Genomic DNA, 21,278 nt, shown 5'->3' on the forward strand with positions numbered 1-21,278 from the left:
TATATGTAGAAACATTGAATTCCTTTGCAGTGTAGTCAATAGAACAGCCTGGAAGGTGCAAGGGTAAGAATAGCTACATTTTCCGGCGTGTGGATTGGGCACATTTTTCTTTCAAATCATTCACAATTTTGTCCAAATCAGAGCATTTCTGGCATGGTTTCTGTTCCTTTGGAGCAGATAGTTCCTCCTCTTCCACCATTAGTGTGTCGGTTATTTTGTGTATTAATTCCATTTGAGCTTCTTGTAGTTTTCTTCTACCCTAGCTGGGCCTGTCTCTTTTCCCAACTTTGTGTGTCTTGATGGGAGACAAACCATCCGCTGTGGTTGTAGGTGGCTGATACTCTTCGTCACTGTCATGTAAATTATCAGAATATTCTTCATTTTTTAGCAGTTTAACACACCTGGAACATAACTTTTGTCCTGGTTTCATGTTAAGTCCCATGCACTGATTCAATTTCAATACTAATTTTATATCAATTTCTCTGAGGCTACACTTCACTGTCTTCTTATGAATCCGAAATGGATCAAAACAACTTCTTTGTAGGAAAGATTACTTATCCAGAAACACTTTCATATGATGATAACAAATACTAAAGTTTTCTGGAACTGTACTTCTTGTGCCCACAGGATGTATCCCGGATCTCCATAGCAACAAATCTTGGTCCGATTCATCCAGATCATACAGTACAAAATGAATGCCACATTTAGGTCCATATGTTGTTTTATGACATTCAGATGCTTGTGCTCTACCAATACTGCAACTTGTTTGAACAAAAGCACCACTAGTACACTCTTCTGTCTCCATACTGACTTTCCACAACAGTACTGACCAGTCTGAACTAGAATCTTAAAAACATGAATAACATGTAATTGTTGCTTGTTTCCTTTGTTGTTCCTGCCTAACAATGACTCATTCTGTCCCTGAAAACTACCATTGTTTAACTTTCTGTTGCCTAATGGTTCCCAACAATTGCTCCATCTTTATCTGAAACAAGCTGTCTGCATCATCACTATTACTTGCTAAATCATGTTAGAAGAAATGTAACCAAATACATCTCTGTCAACTTTTATTGTACACAAATGCCTTGCAATAACAAGTTGAAATTTTGCCACATATTATATTATGGTCTACTTATGCAGTGTTTGAAATTTGGCTTGGATATGACTTGTCCCTTTTCTGCTACCACACTTCGAAAATCCATGTTTTTTTTCAGGTAATTTTTCAAATTTTTGTATTTTCGTGTGCAAGTAACTCAGTTTTTGTGACTGATATGGGCATGATGAGTTCTGTGTGTGTTTAGGCCACATTAAGCTTACCACAAAAACATTTATACCCTTTCTGAGTGAATTATATTTGGCATAGAGGGCACCTACAATATGTACCTTTTAACGTATTAAATTTTTTAAATCACATTTTGGAATTTTTTATTTTCCCTCAGAAATATGTTGTTGGTGTTTTGATTCATAGTGTGTGTTCTCTAAGTGGATGTTACTGGGTTGTAAAAATTTCACTGGACTGTGTGGAATAGTTCCAAAGTTATTAAGACCTGAAGTTGGGTCTGAAGATAGATTGCCAGATGTGGGTTGCAATTTCCGGGTCACGCCACCTTCTTTCACAAGCCATAATTCTGAAACTAATTGGCAGGGTAACTTAAAATTTTGTACACGAGTGTTCCACACTTGGTAGCATTGGTGTGCTAAATTTCAGCCAAATCTGGGACTATCAGCTGGAACATTTTCTCAAATTGCTTGAACTGACATGGAATGACCCAACTGACAAAATAGTTGGATTTTGGACAGGGGTGTTACTGAAGGTTGAGCAAGAGATATTGTTCCATATATGTGTGGTTTGGTGGCTCAGTGGTTAACAGTCAGACTACAGATAAAAAGGACTCAAATTCAATCCACTGCCAGTTTTAGGATTTTTGTCTGTCGCTCATCGTTTCTTTTACCTCTGTCAATGTTTATTTTTGTTGATATGAAAAATGTCGAGTTGCACTGTGGTTCAGAGTCCAACTTAAATTGCAAGTCCCCTACAACTGGTTGGATAAGTCAGTTGAAAGATAGGAATAAGGCAACGGAATCCCACCTTCAACAGGACCTCGCCTAGTACCGCATTGTGGTAATAAATCCAACCTTCAGGTAGATGTCAGCTTTACTTTTTTAGGTCAGGATGCAGTGTGACACAATATCCATAGATGTTATTGCTCTTTATTTTATTTCAAGTACAGTGAATTTAATGCTTTACCTTCTTACACTTAAGTATTATGTTTCTTATACTTTATGTGTGTGAGGTAGTCACAGTGACCTAATTGTGTTTCAGAATGGGGCCCCTTTATTTAGTGAATGTCAACAGGATACTATTTCTGCTGCTGTAGCTATAGATAACTAGAAAAGAGTTCTGACCTAACTCTGCAACTTATTTATATATGTTAGACAAACACTAAAATTTTATTTTGTATGAAACCAGTAAATATTGATTTTTTTAAGGTTCCATACCTCAATCTGTAAAAATGGAATTCTATTAGGGTAACTTTGTTGTCCATCCCCTTTTCCTCAGCAGTGGATAAAGATATCAAGTTGAAATTTATGTGAGAGAAAAATCCAGTCTTGGTGGCAGAGGTTTAATTTTCAAATTTAAATTTCACATTTTGTCTGTGGTAGACATCTTCAGATTATCTACAATGAAAAAATTACAAAAATAAGTGTAAAGAAACTTCCTGATCCCATCTTGTGGAAAAACATATTCTATGGCAATACGGTAGGCTAAAGAAACATATAACAAACAGTGGACACAGACACACACACAAAATAGAACCAGTAAAGACAGAATTAAAACCATTCCTATGAAATTTGACGGCAAAATGTACCTGTAAATACAAAAATATCTAAGGAAAAGTGATGTAAATTTGGCTTTCAGGTTAACAATGCCCTAAAACTGCGAGTAAAACAAACTGAAAAGTACGTATGACAAATTTGATGGCCCTGGAGTATACAAGATTGATTGTAGTAACTGTGACAAATATTATATCAGTCAGATGGGCTGCTCTTTTAATGTCAGACTTGAAGAACATTCACAGACAAGGAACACAACTTCTTTGGGATAGCATGTATCTGAAAGTGGTCATTCTATAGGGAACATTGAGAATAGTATGCATATTCTCCACAGGGTGGAAAAAGGCTGTGCTCTTAACTTGTTAGAAGAGCTTGAAATTTATAAAGCGAAAAAACAAGAGCCAAGAAAAGTGCTTAATTGGCAGAACGATTTCATGCCCAATGCCTACTTTGCTTTGTTTGACAATGCTCTACTTTAATCACTGAGCACCTCTGTTTTTATATATCTTTCTGATAGTTTCACCTAGTGTAGAGTGCTTTACATGTTTACTTTGTTTTCATACGTTGTGCACAGTATGCTAGTGTTTTCTGGTTCCTTCTCTATTTATATAATATACTTCATTAACTAGATAATCTTCCTCATGCCGTAGTACAGGGTTTTATCATTATTTTCTTGGAATGGCGTGTCGCAGGATATGAGTGGGCCTTCTGGCGGTCACATTCCTCTAACCACTTCTCACCTATGCAGCGTTCTGGCGTTAGCGCCAACAGAGGGCGCTGATTATGTGCAGCAGTCTATTTTCATTCATTGACCTTCTTTAGCTATTTGTTTTATAATTTTTATATTATTCTATGTAATTAGAAAGCTGTTTATTATTTATGTCATTATCTAAAATATCGCCACTTGAGCATATGTCAAGTACTGGCTCTTAACTTTTTCCTTTTTAACAATCTACTGTTTGTGAGGTTTTATTTCAGTGGTTTTTATTACTGCAATGCCTTTTATAGCTTATAAACCGATTGCAGAATTTACTGATTGTGCCCCCCTTTTAATTTTACATCGTACAATTATCATTGAAGAATATGTGTACGCCTACAGTAACGACATCTGGCGAACTTGCAGCACAAACATTGTGTTGACTGTAGCAGAGGACACATGGCAGTCCTTAGTGGCTTGCACCTCTGTTGCATTTCATTTTAATTCTGAATATCTGATACTGTCAGGTATGACCACAGCTTTCGTATTTTTTGGTACATTATGCTGTAACATTTAGTTTTAATTTTGTCCGAAGAAGGTGTCCCTTGTGACACCGAAACATAGGTCACAACTTAATTTTGTTCGTGATTGAGGGCTGTGTTTTTCAAAATTTTGTATTATACATCAGTCGCTGATTGACAGTCATGTTAAAACCCTTAAAACATTATTAACATTATACATCTTTATTCTTTATTTCTACATATTTGCAGCCCTCTGCCACTAGAGGGCCCTGAATTGTAGTGTATGTAGCAGTGTGTAACATGACTATTTCGGTGCATGAGAAACAATGTGCTGTAATCAAGTTTTGAATTCAAAGTGTTCATCCACACGTGGAACAATGCCAGACCACACACGAGCACTGTGACATCTGTAACAATCTGACACCATGGGTTCACTGTCATCGATCATCCTCCAACTTGGCCCCACATGAAAAGAAGGGGTGAAGTTGTGGGGCCATCAACAAAGTCAAACATTCTACAGTGATGGTATCAACAAACTGGTCTCTTTTAAGAGAAATTTGTTTGTCTCCAGGATGTCTATTGTGAAATATGTATGGAGACATGAAAAATAAGGATGTGGAATGTTAATTATGTTTGTTATTTTTAAAAAGCTTTAAAAGTTTTCACAGTAAAAATTCAGAGGCATTACTTTTTAGAATGGCCTTTTATATGTAATTAAGTTTAGAGCAAGAGTCCTAATAGCATTTGTCCAGTTTTTTTTATCGGTGAAATCCCTTTAACCTTAAATATATGATGCCAAAGTACCTGCAGGAATCTATGGTGAATATGTACAACTATTTACGAGAAGTCGGTGCAAGTGAAATTTTAAGAACATAAACTCTTCCATTAAAAGGAACAAAATACTGTTGGTTCTGACACGAAAACTGATAACAAAGTGACTTTCGACATAATTATAAAATAGAGTATGAACAGGGATTATTAGTACACTTAATATTTCATTTTATCTGCTGTATGAAATCCAACAAAAGTTTATAAATTCTTGCGGTGACTGGTCCCAACTTCATTAAGTCATCTCCAAGAATTTAGTTAAAGATTGAAAGTAAAATTGTCTGCATAGAACAGCTTTTATAATAAAAGTAACTTATCTTATGGAAAAGAAATGGTCAGTATTTTATATTATACCAGCTGAGAAACCTTGTATTGCACAGGTATTTATTTAAAGCTGTGTTCGAGATTTTATATCTGTGGAATTTATTTTTGACTAAAGCTTCTTTGTATGCAGCATTTGAAGTAGTATGATTGGGGACATGATCAAAGAGCTTGCTTGCTTGCTTCACTAACATGGGAGAGAGCCACATAGAGCTGGCCTTGCGAAAAGCAACTGACACCAAGGGCAACACCTGCAACACACGGTGTTCCCAATTGTGCTTTATTTATGGTAATGGCGTAACATAATTTCATTGGGAGCTGTACGCATTTAAGGGAAATGGTAAATCATTAGGAATCAGTGGGATTTGGGTATAAAAAGTAGCTCACCTGACCCACTTCCCATAAAAAAATTCTGCTTCTGTGATGTTACATTAGAGAGAAGCAACTTCAAGCCTATGTGAGCAAAAGGGGGGGGGGGGGGGGGTCTGAGGAGCGAGATAATACATAATGCTCTCGATCAGATTTACATCATGCCTTGCTTTTGTAAGGAGCTTCCAAAGTGTGAGTAAAGCCAGATGTTCTCGAGCTGTAACAAGTGTTGCCACACGATCTTCGTTGGATTCTTGAGACTGCATAGTCCTGTCTTGTAACTGTTCAGGTTATGCAGTGGCAGTTGATTGTTGTTTAGGCATTTTTATTTGCAGACAAAATCTAAATCAAAATGTACACCTAACAAATAGGCAGCCAACTCGCAAAGGGAACATAATAAATCTGCTTTTTCTAGCAAATAATATAAATGAAACTATTGAAAAGAGCAAAGCAATGTTGTTAAGTTTTTAATACACAAAGCGAAATCAGTAAATCCATGTATTCTAGCCAAGTAAATTCAGTATTAGTCTGTATTTGCAACAATATGATCACAGCACTTAAATTACACTTTAAATTGTGCAAATTTTTTCTCGTTTCAATATGTTGTTCCAAGCTATGCTCAAGTTACGTGTGAAAACTTCAAGAAAATTTATTTAGTGGTAATGGTAATTATAATTATTATTTGATGTGGGTCAATTGGACACCAGGACACCACTTCAGTGACTTGCATGTCCAACTGTGGAAAGAATACCTACAGTTAAAGTCGTATCTGAACTATGTGTCATTTCTGGTGACTCCTCACTTTGTTGAGAGGTGAATCTGAAGTTAAAATGAAGACTCAAAAATCCGTGGTCCAACTGAGATTCTTCCTATGACCTCCCGGGTCCCAGGCACGTGCTTTACCACTAGACCACCAAGTCCGACAATTTTGTTTGGTGGTTTTGGTGATTAAGGTGTTCAGACAAATCAGATTTTGATTAAATGAACCTATACATTGCCCCAAGCTATGCTCAAGGTATCCGTGAAAACCCCTTGATAATTCATTAAGTAGTTCTGCTGATTAGTGTGTTCAAACGGATACACACACCAGTTCTACAGTTTTATTATTAGTATAGATCAATACTTCACAATTTTTGTATAGTCTATCAGTAATCCATGCCCTGTACATTTGGAAATTAAGTTATATTATTGCTATGTAAAACAAAAACAAAACAAAACAAAACAATAACAGTGGATAAAAGGCACATGTTTTATGTTGTTAATTGCTGCAGCAGGTTCACTTTTCCTTATTCGTCTATTCTAGGTAACACAAGTGATAATCTTGAAGCCGTGTCAGAAGCTGCTTCCAATCATAGTGTTGCTTCATCACTGGAGTTGGAAAACGAAGATCAGAATGATAACTTATCAGATATGGTATCTGCAAATGTGTCTGGTCGAGGAACACCTAATATATCAGGTACGTTACCATTAAAAAAGTAAAGTATATGTAGACACTAAAATAACAATTTGGGTGTCACTGATAAATCGAAATGGAAAGAGACAATATCCAGGCATCAGATATGGATAAAAGACAGTTACAGAAGGGCAGCATGTGATACTATGATTGGAGTGAGAGATAAAGAATGAGAAAGGTGAGTATTTTGAAAAAATGCCAGTATGAACTCACAGCTGTTTGTGCCAAAATATCCAGAGTACAAATACTGCAAGCAAACAATTCTCCATACATTTTTACTTGTGTTATTACCAGCTGTTCTTGAGAAATTTGCTACGCTGTGGTCAGTTGATAATTATGGCAAATGTATGGCCAGTTTTACCAGTGCCACACCTGCACTTATTCTGTGAAATTTGTGCACACAAATATTTTGAATCCACAGAGCTCAGGTGATAAATGTTCATAGCTGTTCTTTTGTGGTACATTATTGGCAATACAACTTCAGGGCCAAACTGATTATGCCTCTGGAAAGTAGTCATCTGTTTCAGATTTTCATTTGCTTTGATTCACCTGTAGAAAACTTGTATAGACATTTGAAAAAAATGCTTATGTGAATATGACTTGGATACTCATTACGGAATAGGCATATTTGTCAAGTTTTCTGATTTTGTGATTTATTTGATGATTGTACAAACTAAAACTTATTGTTTGATTTTTGATATTCACACTTGTTTTCTTCACTTCATGTAGACAGGTGGTGGTTTAGTTTCGCGTTTCAATAATTACTCATGTTTTGAGATAAGAGTGTTATCAGTGGAGACCGGATTATATGCATTTGCATATTTGACTCCTTTTTCACAGGTTATTGCATATCTTAACAAAAAACTAGTGGCGATGCATATTTTCGCTGTAGGTTTACAATATTTTAAAAATTTAGACAGGCAGTCTCTAGCTCGATCTAGTTTTGATAATCTCACAGATTGACCGTGACCTAGAACTGCATGTAATCGCTAACCGAGAGGCCTCTGCCTAGCGAAATCATTACAGAAGAGGAACAGGAACAGGTAGACAGAGTCAAAGCTCCTGCACCTGCACCCCTGGTTAATCTCCTTCGCCGTCATACCGTACGCGTGTCCATTGCTTCAGTTTAGCTTTCTATTTACTTGTACACAGTTATGGTGTTTACGACATGTAGTATGTAATGTGTTGTGCGTCATACCGCCCAAAAAAGTGAACGTTGTTTCGTGTATAGTTACCATACTGGAACATTTATGTATCACGAAATTGTTTTATAGTGTCAAGTTTGTGCTTCATGCAAAAAAAGTTTCAAATAGACCAGCATGTCAAGACAAGTCTTCATATCGCAGCATTGCAGAAGAAAGTACAATGACAACAACTTCTGACAACAGCAAGTTGCAGTAGCAGGGTTTGTCCAAAGGTAGCCAAAAAAGTCGGTTTCACATAGATCTATGTGAAGCATTCATTCCAAGCAATATTCCTCTTCACAAACTTACAAACCCTATCCTCAAAGGCTTCCTGTGCAAATATTGCTTGAATCAAAATATACCATATGAATCAACATTGTGTAAAAATTACATATTGACAATTTACGTAGATGTTCTCGAAGAAATATGCAATGATCTCAAGGATAGCATTATCTGAATTTCAGTTGACAAAACTACAGACACTTGTGGCTGTTACATTGCAGATTTAATTGTTGGTGCTTTAAAAGAAGAGCCTTCGTCTTCCTATTTAGCTGCCTGCAAAGAACTTGAAAAAGTAAATCATTTTATGATTGCCAGATTTGGAATGAGAGTGTTAGAAAAATATTTCCAGAATATTCTGCAGATAAAAAGGTGTCTGTGTTTCTTTCAGATGCTGCTCCGTAAATGATCAAAGCAGGAAAATCCCTCCAAGTATTTTATCCCAATTTGATTAATGTAACATGCTTTGCTCATGGCGTAAATTGCCTCTCTGAAAAAGTACGTTCCATATTTGTGAATGTAAATAGATTGATTTCATCCACAAAGAAAGTGTTTCTAAAGGCCCCTTCTCACATCAGGACCTACAAAGAAAAATTACCAAATGTGCCTTTACCTCCCGAACCAGTGATAACTCGTTGGGTGTATGGGTCGAAGCTGTGTTGTTTTACAACTAACATTTCGAGACCATTAGAGGGGTAGTAAAAAACTTCAATGTGCAGAGGCTTTGGCAGTTTGCCAAAGCAAGGAAGCTTTTAATGATTCAGGTATTGAAAAAGACATAGCTGTGATTAGCACTCGTATTTCCCATATACCTGCAAGTGTTAAAAAGCTTGAAATTCTAGGTTTGGCATTGAATGAATCTATTCAGTTAATGAATAAAAGTATTCAAGGAAACTCTTCACTGCCGAAGGTATTCCCAAGAAAACTTAAAAAAGTTTGAAAACATTTTGAACAATAACCCAGGCTTCGAACTCTTGTGCCAAATTGACAGTTTTATTGATGGGACGGGTGAACTTTTACCAGAAACAATAAGTGCTAACACAGCACTCAAATTCAAATACTGTCCAGTTACCTCAGTTGATGTTGAACTGTCCTTTTCTGCTTATAAAAATGTTTTGAGTGATCAAAGACACAATCTTACTACCGAGAATTTGGAACAGTACTTGGTTGTTTATGTCTACAATAGTAGAAAAATGTAAAATAAATTTTAAATGGTGCTTTGGTCCAATAGTATTAATTAAAAGTTAATGCTGTTACAAAAATTCATGATTTTATGTTGTTTTTAAATAAGATATCACAGAGTTTTTGAGTGTGCCCCACTTGGTCCAGTATGTATCGGTAGTTTCACAGCGACTCACTCTCATTGCATCTACTTGTTACCGACAACAATAGCAAAGAAGGAACAATTCTTGAAACATGGTATGCGTCCCCATTTTGCAATTTTTTAGAAAATAATCCAAGAAAGGCCCCCTTCCTAACCTCTACCAGAGAGTATTAAGAAAATGATATCAGCATTCTCATGTACCGATTGTTTGCATGACCGGCGCTCTCCCTTGTAATTGATATGCACACATTTGACTTTGAGATATAATGCATACAGTAACTACCATCGTTTTTTATTTAATTCATGTAGAGAATGTCCCTGCGTGTATTTGGCAGTAATTAAAACAATTACATCTACATAGTGTGTGTTAGTTTTTCTAGGATTAAACACCAATTCCTCTATTTGCACTATTGAAGTGTCCTTAAACATTTCACTTTCAAACATTATATTTTGCATAGGTTTTGTTTCTTGTTTTACATGAATTTTAAAATTGTTGTCATTCTTGTAAGATTTGTTTTAAATTGGTTGTCAGAAGACCAGTGATGGTATTAGGCAGTGCATTTGGCAGTATCACATCCACATATTAAAATTTTTTGTATGGTACTGTTCTCAGCATCTAGGATGGTGTTACACATTGGTTCAAGTTTTTAGTATGTTCATCCTCTTCCACAACTGAATAATCAGCACATTTGATACTGGTATGGAGGACTCAGGGTCAATACCCAGTACTGCCAATGATGATTTCTTGGTGGGAGGATATACTTTTTGGAAATGCTACTTGAAAGAGAAATAGCTGTGCTAACCATGTACCTCTCCAAAAATTCTGTGTAATGAAGGATAAGCCTGATTTTGGAGTGCATTTTCATGTTTTAAGTCAGAATATTGGCCAGCAACATTAGTTCAAAACTGTAACTGTGTGTGTTGTATTTAGTGCACCTACTTTTTGGAAACAGTTTGTATTATCTTTCAAAGATAATTCTAATTTACTTCCTCCCTGTAAACTGTTGGTAATCATGTCAGAGTTTCATGTGAATGTACACCTCGGTTTTTTTGTGGTTGTGGTGGTGGTGGTGGTGGTGGTGGTGGTGGTTATTGTTGTTGTTTTTGATGTTACGGTATTCAGTCTGAAGGCTGGTGTTATCCAGTTGTATATTTCACATATAATATTGGACGAAAACAATGTTTCATAAGTCATAAGTGACCAAAGGTCCTGGGCTGACTACCTCAAATTATCTGAGTCATTGTGGTTTGTTTACAAATTACCCCCTCAAGTTAACTCGCCAGTTTCTTGTCTAATTGTTTCTTGCAATCTATTCTTTATTGATTCATCTTCAATTTGTATATTGTGATGATATTATATGTAGGTCTCACCTGCACAATTTTAGAGAGCTGTTTCTGGTGCCTCTGCAGCCTTTGTTGAAGTGGCAAGAAACATGCACGAAAGATGTGCGACTGCTGTTGAAACATTTTTAGGCCTTTTTTATGTTGCAAGGTCCTTGATTCACTTGTAGTTGACCTGCAGACAGGAGAGTAAATGCTGATTGGAATGGTGCATCTACAAACATTAAGTTTGTAGGACAGTTGGTTATATCTCTAGTGATCCAACATTGTTAAGTGAACATGTGAGTATTTATGAACATGAGATGAATTTAGATTATGATAGTTTATGTTACGTCAGTTTTCTTCTATTACCAGTAGAACAACTATGTACCCTTACCTATATTTATTGCATAGCCTGGTACAGAAACAAGAAACATTGAATTACGTGAAATATTTTGGATCTATATATGCAACAAAATAAAAATGTATTTAGTTGCGTAGGCAGACTGAAAATACTGTAAATAGTTATACTGTAATTATCAACACTTGGCCAGACAAATGAAGTACCAGAAAATTGAAATTTACTGGTTCCCCCAGCAAACCGTGTCCAAATTGTAAAATAAAAAATTGAATGACTAAAATACTGTAAGAAATGGATGTTCCAGCAGTAGAGTCCCAAATACGGGGAAGAAATAGGATGAGCAGATAGAAAGAAAAGTGAAGTGAAGAACACGTACAGGCAAAAGAACTAACAACACACACAAATAAGAACATTAGTATGAAAAACTCTCCAACTAAAAATAGTGGTTCATAAGAAGACTCTTGTAATCATGTCATAACAAACTCTCTCAGAGGCCATTTCCCAGCAGTGTCTCACTATTGCATACTCCCTCTTGTCTTTCCAGATCTTCTGACTTTTTGGCCCACATCATTACCTATATCTCTGATTTCACTTGCCTGCCCCTCTGCCACTTCCCCTTTAACACCCCACCAAACCCACCTCAAAATGACATTTTTTTTTATATTCCAAGTTTTTGTGTAAGTCATGAGTGTCTGTAGAAAGAGATACCAGTAAGAGCGCACTGTGAAAATGTACATGTTTCATTGAGAAGTTATGGGGATTTTCATGAAAATGTGGTCTGTCTGAAGATGAGATCTATGTTGGATGTGGGTTTCTTTGCTTTAAATGTTTTTGCTAATTTAGCTAATACAATGAAATTTGCAGGTAGAGATACACCATCCTCACAAATTACAGAAGGTGAAGATGGTGCCGCAGGTGCAATGAGGAGTGTCAGTGGGGAGCAACGACAGTCCTTAGATTTTTCTGCAGAAGCTGCAAGCAAACAAAGTCGCACAGATATAGATGACAAATTTGGAAAGTTTGAAATCAAAAAACTTCTTGAAGGTGAGGCAACTCATTGTGCTTAATTTGTATTGTATGTTTTCTTCTGTTTCCTATAAGTGTAGACAAGAAAACAAGTGCTAGATGTGATGTACTACAAATTTGAGAAATTCACAGATTTTATCATAATGATCATTTTATGTGTTAATCCAAAAATTTCCCTCCTAGATATCTGTAACAAAGTGACTTGGACTAAAAGTAATTGATATGAATCAGTTGTGGGGAACAGCTGGAAACACTTCCTCTGCAGCTTAATGTTAAATGATTGATCTGCAAGAATAGCCACCTTCTTGTTTATTGTGACTGACACTAAATGTTTTTGGGTACAGTGTTACCATAGTATGATCTCAGATGTATACTGTACTCAATGATTGCTTGTGTACTAGGCTGATGTAATAGATCCTCCGTGATCCAGTATGCAACTTTCAGCCATTTAGGGTGATCTTAAAGAAATTGGCTTAATGAATGTGAATGTGACATCTTTGTATTATACAGGGTGTTACAAAAAGGTACAGCCAAACTTTCAGGAAACATTCCTCACACACAAAGAAAGAAAATATGTTATGTGGACATGTGTCCGGAAACGCTCACTTTCCATGTTAGAGCTCATTTTATTACTTCTCTTCAAATCACATTAATCATGGAATGGAAACACACAGCAACAGAACGTACCAGCGTGACTTCAAACACTTTGTTACAGGAAATGTTCAAAATGTCTTCCGTTAGCGAGGATACATGCATCCACCCTCCGTCGCATGGAATCCCTGATGCGCTGATGCAGGCCTGGAGAATGGCGTATTTTATCACAGCCATCCACAATACGAGCACGAAGAGTCTCTACATTTGCTACCGGGGTTGCGTAGACAAGAGCTTTCAAATGCCCCCATAAATGAAAGTCAAGAGGGTTGAGGTCAGGAGAGCATGGAGGCCATGGAATTGGTCCGCCTCTACCAATCCATCGGTCACCGAATCTGTTGTTGAGAAGCATACAAACACTTTGACTGAAATGTGCAGGAGCTCCATCGTGCATGAACCACATGTTGTGTCGTACTTGTAAAGGCACATGTTCTAGGAGCACAGGTAGAGTATCCCATATGAAATCATGATAACGTGCTCCATTGAGCGTAGTTGGAAGAACATGGATCCCAATCAAGACATCACCAACAATGCCTGCCCAAACCTTCACAGAAAATCTGTGTTGATGACGTGATTGCACAATTGTGTGCGGATTCTCATCAGCCTACACATGTTGATTGTGAAAATTTACAATTTGATCATGTTGGAATGAAGCCTCATCCGTAAGGAGAACATTTGCACTGAAATGAGGATTGACACATTGTTGGATGAACCATTCGCAGAAGTTTACCCGTGGAGGCCAATCAGCTGCTGATAGTGCCTGCACACGCTGTACATGGTACGGAAACAACTGGTTCTCCCGTAGCACTCTCCGTACAGTGACGTGGTCAACGTTACCTTGTACAGCAGCAACTTGTCTGACGCTGACATTAGGGTTATCGTCAACTGCACGAAGAATTGCCTCGTCCATTGCAGGTGTCCTCGTCGTTCTAGGTCTTCCCCAATCGCGAGTCATAGGCTGGAATGTTCTGTGCTCCCTAAGACGCCGATCGATTGCTTCGAACGTCTTCCTGTCGGGACACCTTCGTTCTGGAAATCTGTCTTGATACAAACGTACCGCGCCACGGCTGTTGCCCCATGCTAATCCATACATCAAATGGGCATCTGCCAACTCCGCATTTGTAAACATTGCACTGACTGCAAAACCACCTTCGTGATGAACACTAACCTGTTGATGCTATGTACTGATGTGCTTGATGATAGTACTGTAGAGCAATGAGTTGCATGTCAACACGAGCACTGAAGTCAACATTACCTTCCTTCAATTGGGCCAACTGGCGGTGAATCGAGGAAGTACAGTACATACTGATGAAACTAGAATGAGCTCTAAAGTGGAAATTAAGCATTTCTGGACACATGTCCACATAACATCTTTTCTGTATTTGTTTGTGAAGAATGTTTCCTGAAAGTTTGGCCGTACCTTTTTGTAACACCCTGTAGAGTGGAAAGGGCCAAATCCTGACGATTGTTACAAAATAACAAGATAATGGTGTCATTCATATATGTTATTTTCTTTTGAAATGTTTTTTTAAGAATTTGCTGTATGGAGAAAAAATGGTGTATGGCTGAAGGATTAAAAAAAACCGGTCATGTAATATTAATACTGCTGGAAACGTACTGTGATGATATGAGAGTTCCATCTAAACTTGAGGTGGACATCAGCACAAAACAAAACAAAATTGTATTATACAGTCAGTTGAAGAGTATTGCTACACAAGTTGGATTTAAACATCACATTTGTTTGGGATGGGAATTGCAATAGCTTCAGCAAAAAAGAAATAGGTTGCACATATGATGGAGGACATTAAAGTGCAATGAATAGGAGAATGGGAACCACAGAGAAGTATTGTGCTTGCAAGAATAAATTTGAGTGAAATAATTCAGATATATGCAGAATAAATTGCATATAAAAATAAACTAGTTTTATTTAGAAGTTACACTAGGAAAGTTTTGCAGTTTGAAGGTATGGGTAGGCCCGTCACACCGAGATTTTGTACTTGTTTAGACCTGACCATACATGCAACACAACCACCAACTTCATTGTGTCATATGCACTTGGTGAGTCTATTGATTTGTTGGGCATCAAATGGTATTACAGTGGAATAAAGAACAGAACAATTACAGGGCTATTACAAATGATTGAAGCGATTTCATAAATTCACTGTAGCTCCATTCATTGACTTATGGTCACGACACACTACAGATACGTAGAAAAACTCATAAAGTTTTGTTCGGCTGAAGCCGCACGTCAAGTTTCTGCCGCCAGAGCGCTCGAGAGCGCAGTGAGACAAAATGGCGACAGGAGCCGAGAAAGCGTATGTCGTGCTTGAAATGCACCCACATCAGTCAGTCATAACAGTGCAACGACACTTCAGGACGAAGTTCAACAAAGATCCACCAACTGCTAACTCCATTCGGCGATGGTATGCGCAGTTTAAAGCTTCTGGATTCCTCTAAAAGGGGAAATCAACAGGTCGGCCTGCAGTGAGCGAAGAAACGGTTGAACGCGTGCGGGCAAGTTTCACGCGTAGCCCGCGGAAGTCAACGAATAAAGCAAGCAGGGAGCTAAACGTACCACAGCCGACGGTTTGGAAAATCTTACGGAAAAGGCTAAAGCAGAAGCCTTACCGTTTACAATTGCTACAATCCCTGACACCCGATGACAAAGTCAAACGCTTTGAATTTTCGGCGCGGTTGCAACAGCTCATGGAAGAGGATGCGTTCAGTGCGAAACTTGTTTTCAGTGATGAAGCAACATTTTTTCTTAATGGTGAAGTGAACTGACAAAATGTGCAAACCTGGGCGGTAGAGAATCCTCACGAATTCGTGCAGCAAATTCACAGTTCACCAAAAGTTAACGTGTTTTGTGCAATCTCACGGTTTAAAGTTTACGGCCCCTTTTTCTTCTGCGAAAAAAACGTTACAGGACACGTGTATCTGGACATGCTGGAAAATTGGCTCATGCCACAACTGGAGACTGACAGCGCCGACTTCATCTTTCAACAGGATGGTGCTTCACCGCACTTCCATCATGATGTTCGGCATTTTTTAAACAGGATGGATCGGTCGTGGTGGAGATCATGATCAGCAATTCGTGTCATGGACTCCACGCTCTCCCGACTTAACCCCATACAATTTCTTTCTGTGGGGTTATGTGAAAGATTAAGTGTTTAAACCTCCTCTACCAAGAAACATGCCAGAACTGCGAGCTCGCATCAATGATGCTTTCGAACTCATTGATGGGGACATGCTGCGCCGAGTGTGGGAGGAACTTGATTATCGGCTTGATGTCTGCCGAATCACTAAAGGGGCACATATCGAACATTTGTGAATGCCTAAAAAAACTTCTTGAGTTTTTGTATATGTGTGCAAAGCATTGTGAAAATATCTCAAATAATAAAGTTATTGTAGAGCTGTGAAATCGCTTCAATCATTTGTAATAACCCTGTAGTTTAGTAGTTGACATTGAATTTGGCTTTTGTTTGCTAATACTTGATAAATGATCCAAAGAGATACTGGTCGTATGTGAAGTATGGTAACAGCAAGACACAATCAACACCTTCTCTGCTTGATAGCAATGGAAATACTATCAACGACAATGCTGCATAAAGCAGAATTACTAAACACAGCTGTCCAAAATTCCTTCACCAAATAACATGAAGTAAATATTCCAGAATTCGAATCAAGAACAGCTGCAAACATGAGTAACGTAGAAGTAGACATCCTCGGAGTAGTGAAGCAACTTAAATCACCTAACAAAAGCAGCTCTTCTGGTCGAGACTGTATACCAGTTAGGTTCCTTTCAGAGTATGTTGATACAATACCTCCTTCCTTAACAATCACTTACAACCATTCACTCGACGAAAGATCCGTACCCAAAGACTGTAAAGTTGCATAGGTCACACCAATATTCAAGAAAGGTAGTAGGATTAATGTACTAAATTACAGGCCTATATCATTAACGTCAGTATGCAGCAGGATTTTGTAACATACATTGTTTTCGAACATTATGCATTACATCGAAGAGAACAGTCTATTGACACACAGTCAACACAGATTTAGAAAACTTAGTTCTTGTGAAACAGAACTAGCTCTTTACTCACATGAAGTGTTGAGTACTATTGACAAGGGATTTAAATCTGATTCGGTATTTTTAGATTTCCAGATGGTTTTTGACACTGTACCACACAAATGGCTTGCAGTGAAATTGCGTGCTTATGGAATATCATCTTAGTTGTGTGACTGGATCTGTGATTTCCTGTCATAGAGGTCACAGTTTGTAGTAATTGATGGAAAGCCATCGAGTTAAACAAAAGTGATTTCTGGCATTCCCCAAGGTAGTGTTATAGGCCCTTTGCCGTTCCTTAGATATATAAATGATTTAGGAGACAATCCGAGTAGCTGTTTAGGGTGTTTGCAGATAATACTGTTGTTTATCGACTAGTAATGTCATCAAAAGGTCAAAACAAATTTCAAAACAATTTAGAAAAGATATTTGTATGGTGCAAAAATTGGCAGTTGACCTTCAATAACGAAAAATGTGAGGTCATCCACATGAGTGCTAAAAGTGAATCTGTTAAACTTTGATTACGTGATAAATCAGTCAAATTCAGAGGCCATAAATTCAACTAAATATCTAGACATTAGAATTACGAACAACTTAAATTGGAAGGAACACATAGAAAGTGTTGTGGGGAAGGCTAACCAAAGACTGCGTTTTATTGGCAGGACACTTAGAAAATGTAACAGATCTACTAAAGAGACTGCATGTGCTCTGCTTGTCCATCCTCTTTTAGAACACTGCTCTGCAGTGTGGGATTCTTACCAGATAGGACTGACAGAGTACATCGAGAAAGTTCAGAGGAATACAGCACGTTTTGTATTATTGTGATATAGGGGACAGAGTGTCACTGAAATGATGCTATATTTTGGGTGGATATCATTAAAACAAAGGCATTTTTCGCTGTGGTGGAATCTCCTCATGAAGTTTCTATTACCAACTTTCTCTTCCAGATGTGGAAATATTTTGTTGATGCCAGCCTACAAAGGCATAAATGATCATAATAAAATAAGGGAAATGGGAGCTTACATGGAAAGCTATAGGTGTTTATTTTTCTGTGCATTGTACAGAATATTAGAGAATTATTGTTAAGGTGGTTTGATGAACTCTCTGCCAGGCACTTAAATGTCATTTGCAGAGTATAGATGTAGAATGTTCTCATCTTTATAGAAAAGTGTCTAATGTAAGTGCTGCTCCGCATAAAGGGCTAAAGAGGACTAAAGTGTTAGGATGCTCTCCCCTCCCTCTGTTTTTCTGGAATCTTGGTTGTAATGACATACATAACTGTAGCATAGCCCGAGATCTAGATTATAATGAAGAAGACAATTTGGTTATGAGTTAGTCAAGCCAATGAATGTGATTGTTATGAATGTTAAATAAAGGTTGGGGTAACAGATCGATCTAAAGCATAGCTTGATGTCTACATTCACTCCATATGTATATGCTTTTCGCTATACAGATTAAAACCTCTGGATATGGCTATATCACATAATAGACAAACCTCTCACAAATATTTTAGTACACATTTTGTTCATATAGGACCTACCTAATGAGCAGAACATATATGTACTTATATCATACATGATAAATGCAGGGAGAGACTACATAACTCAAGCCAAAACAAGACTTTTCTTGTTATGCAGTACATTAGAAGGAGTTCATTGAACTGGTTATCTACCATATATTTAACTTGTGCGTGTATTCCTGATTTCACACACATTACAGCTTTCTCTTAAGATGTTAATTTTTTTCTTCTTTTCTGTTGATAATAATATCTTTCCCATGGTGATTAACACATCTGAGACACCTCATTCACCGAGTGAGGTGGCGCAGTGGTCAGCACACTGGACTCACATTCGGGAGGATGACGGTTCAATCCCGTGTCTGGCCATCCTGATTTAGGTTTTCCATAATTTCCCTAAATCGCTTCAGGCAAATGTCGGGATGGTTCCTTTGAAAGGACACGGCCGACTTCCTTCCCTGTCCTTCCCTAATCCGATGAGACCAATGACCTCACTGTCTGGTCTCCCCCCTCAAAACAACCCAACACCTCAATCACCCTCGATGGCCCAGCTGGACTGCTGTTTTTGACAAATTTTTCAAAAGTCATAGCTTTGAACTGTGAATGCAGTAACTTTCTGTAATGTTTCATTTGTTATGTTCAAAAAAAGATGTAGCTATACTTAAAAGTTTTATGATGAAATATTAAAATTAGCAGACATTTAAAATGCTTTCTCAATTTTCTACTTTAATTTGTTTTTGTGATGTCCATACTTTCATTCGGGGGAAACCAATAACAATTTGTGCCGTTGATTTTCTGTTTTTGAAGGAAACAGATTTCAGGAAGCAGGTGTGCTATGTCGACTTCTACTTAAAAAACTGATATAATAAATAACAATATGTATATATATTGTTTACAGGTGATGAAACTGTGTCAATGGTCAGTGACACTTGGAGTACAGATGTTCTTGCAAGTGATAGTGAAACCATAGAGCAATCATCAGAACGTAACTTTCCTACAAGTGCCCAAGAAACAGCGTTAAATCAATTGGCAGAAGCTGCAGTGGTATGTATTAGAAATATTAGTGAACATTGTGGAAAAAAGTGTTTTCGTGTAGCGTGAATTTTAGGACTGCTTCCTCATTTTGAAAACAATGGTGACTTAGTTAACATACATAACTTCTATTTTTAATGATGTTAAATATACATAGATTTTGTATGTATCTCCAACACATTCTGGTTGCTCTCTACTTTCTTAAATTACTTATTCACTTAAAATATGGGCAGTTTTAGTGACAGGGAAGTCATAAGTGTTGCAAGATAATATACAAGGAGGAATAGGTGTGAAAAATGAATTTCAGACGATGTGATGAAACACTGAATTGCTAGGTATGTTTCACAAAGAGAGATTAGGGATGAGTGGGTGCAATAAGATGTGTTATATTAAGAGAGCCCCTTGCAAACATAATTGGTAGGTTACTTATTACAGTAACGCAAGGGAAGTTACATATGAAGCTGGCAGGAACTCGCGCTTTTTTATTCACAACAAGAGTTGTGCACAGTATGCCCTTTGGAAACATTGGAAACTGTCTTTAAGTCCTTATTACAAAGCAAAGTCGAGTCCATGCCAGATCAGAGTTCGGCCTATGACAGACAGTCCACAATAGAAACACCTTAGTCAAACCAATAACACACTCGCTGCACACTCCACAGATCGCATGACAATTCTGAACTGGATTCTTAGAGAGTGCTCCTGGTGAAATGCACCCTCTGGGTTGTGGCACCCTGGTGGTTGACAATAACGTTGCACCAGCTGCTTGACATTGACATGTGCCAACTGTGGGCACAGCATATCTGAATGGGATTGGTGAGGATGGACATGAAGTCCCTCTGTCGGGGTGCAGCTTTAAATCATGGTGGCTCTGTAAGTTGCTAGAAGACCACAAAGGGCATGAGATGTAGTGTTAGTCTTTATCTCCTTGCGGTTTGTTGCTGTGACATAATCTTCCATTTGTTGGAGCCCATTGATCAAGAAGTTGAAACCCAAATGTATCAAGGATGATTGCAGGAAGAAACACTTGCACAGATTGCATTTTAGTCCTTTCACTGCCAGCCTCTGAAACAAGACCTTGAGGCTGAGGAGATGGTCCTCTGGAGTTGTAACCAAGATATCACAAAGATACACTATGTGATCAAAAGTATCCGGACACCCCCAAAAACATACGTTTTGCATATTAAGTGCATTGTGCTGTCACCTACTGCCAGGTACTCCATATCAGCGACCTCAGTAGTCATTAGACATCATTAGAGACTTCGGATGTGGTCAGGTGATTGGGTGTCACTTGTGTCATATGTCTGTACACAAGATTCCCACACTCCTAAACATCCTTAGGTCCACTGTTCCTGATGTGGTAGTGAAGTGGAAACATGAAGGAAAACATACAGCACGAAAGTGTACAGGCTGACATTGTCTGTTGACTGGCAGAGACCGCCGACAGTTGAAGAGGATTGTAATGTGTAATAGGCAGACATTTATCCAGACCATCACA

General features: G+C 37.8%; 1 protein-coding gene across 2 annotated transcripts in view; it reads left to right on the top strand.

Annotated features, from left to right (window-relative positions):
• Positions 1–21,278, top strand: part of LOC126248294 (GTPase-activating protein and VPS9 domain-containing protein 1) — a 369,886-nt gene that overhangs the window by 158,394 nt on the left and 190,214 nt on the right. For both annotated transcript variants that reach the window (XM_049949157.1, XM_049949158.1), the window contains exons 12-14: positions 6,875–7,027; positions 12,357–12,536; positions 19,650–19,795. In XM_049949157.1, the coding sequence (XP_049805114.1) occupies positions 6,875–7,027; positions 12,357–12,536; positions 19,650–19,795 (479 nt within the window). The remainder of the gene's footprint in view (positions 1–6,874; positions 7,028–12,356; positions 12,537–19,649; positions 19,796–21,278) is intronic.

This window comes from Schistocerca nitens, chromosome 3 (genome assembly GCF_023898315.1).
Source record: "Schistocerca nitens isolate TAMUIC-IGC-003100 chromosome 3, iqSchNite1.1, whole genome shotgun sequence".
In the NCBI taxonomy this organism is placed as follows: domain Eukaryota; kingdom Metazoa; phylum Arthropoda; class Insecta; order Orthoptera; family Acrididae; genus Schistocerca; species Schistocerca nitens.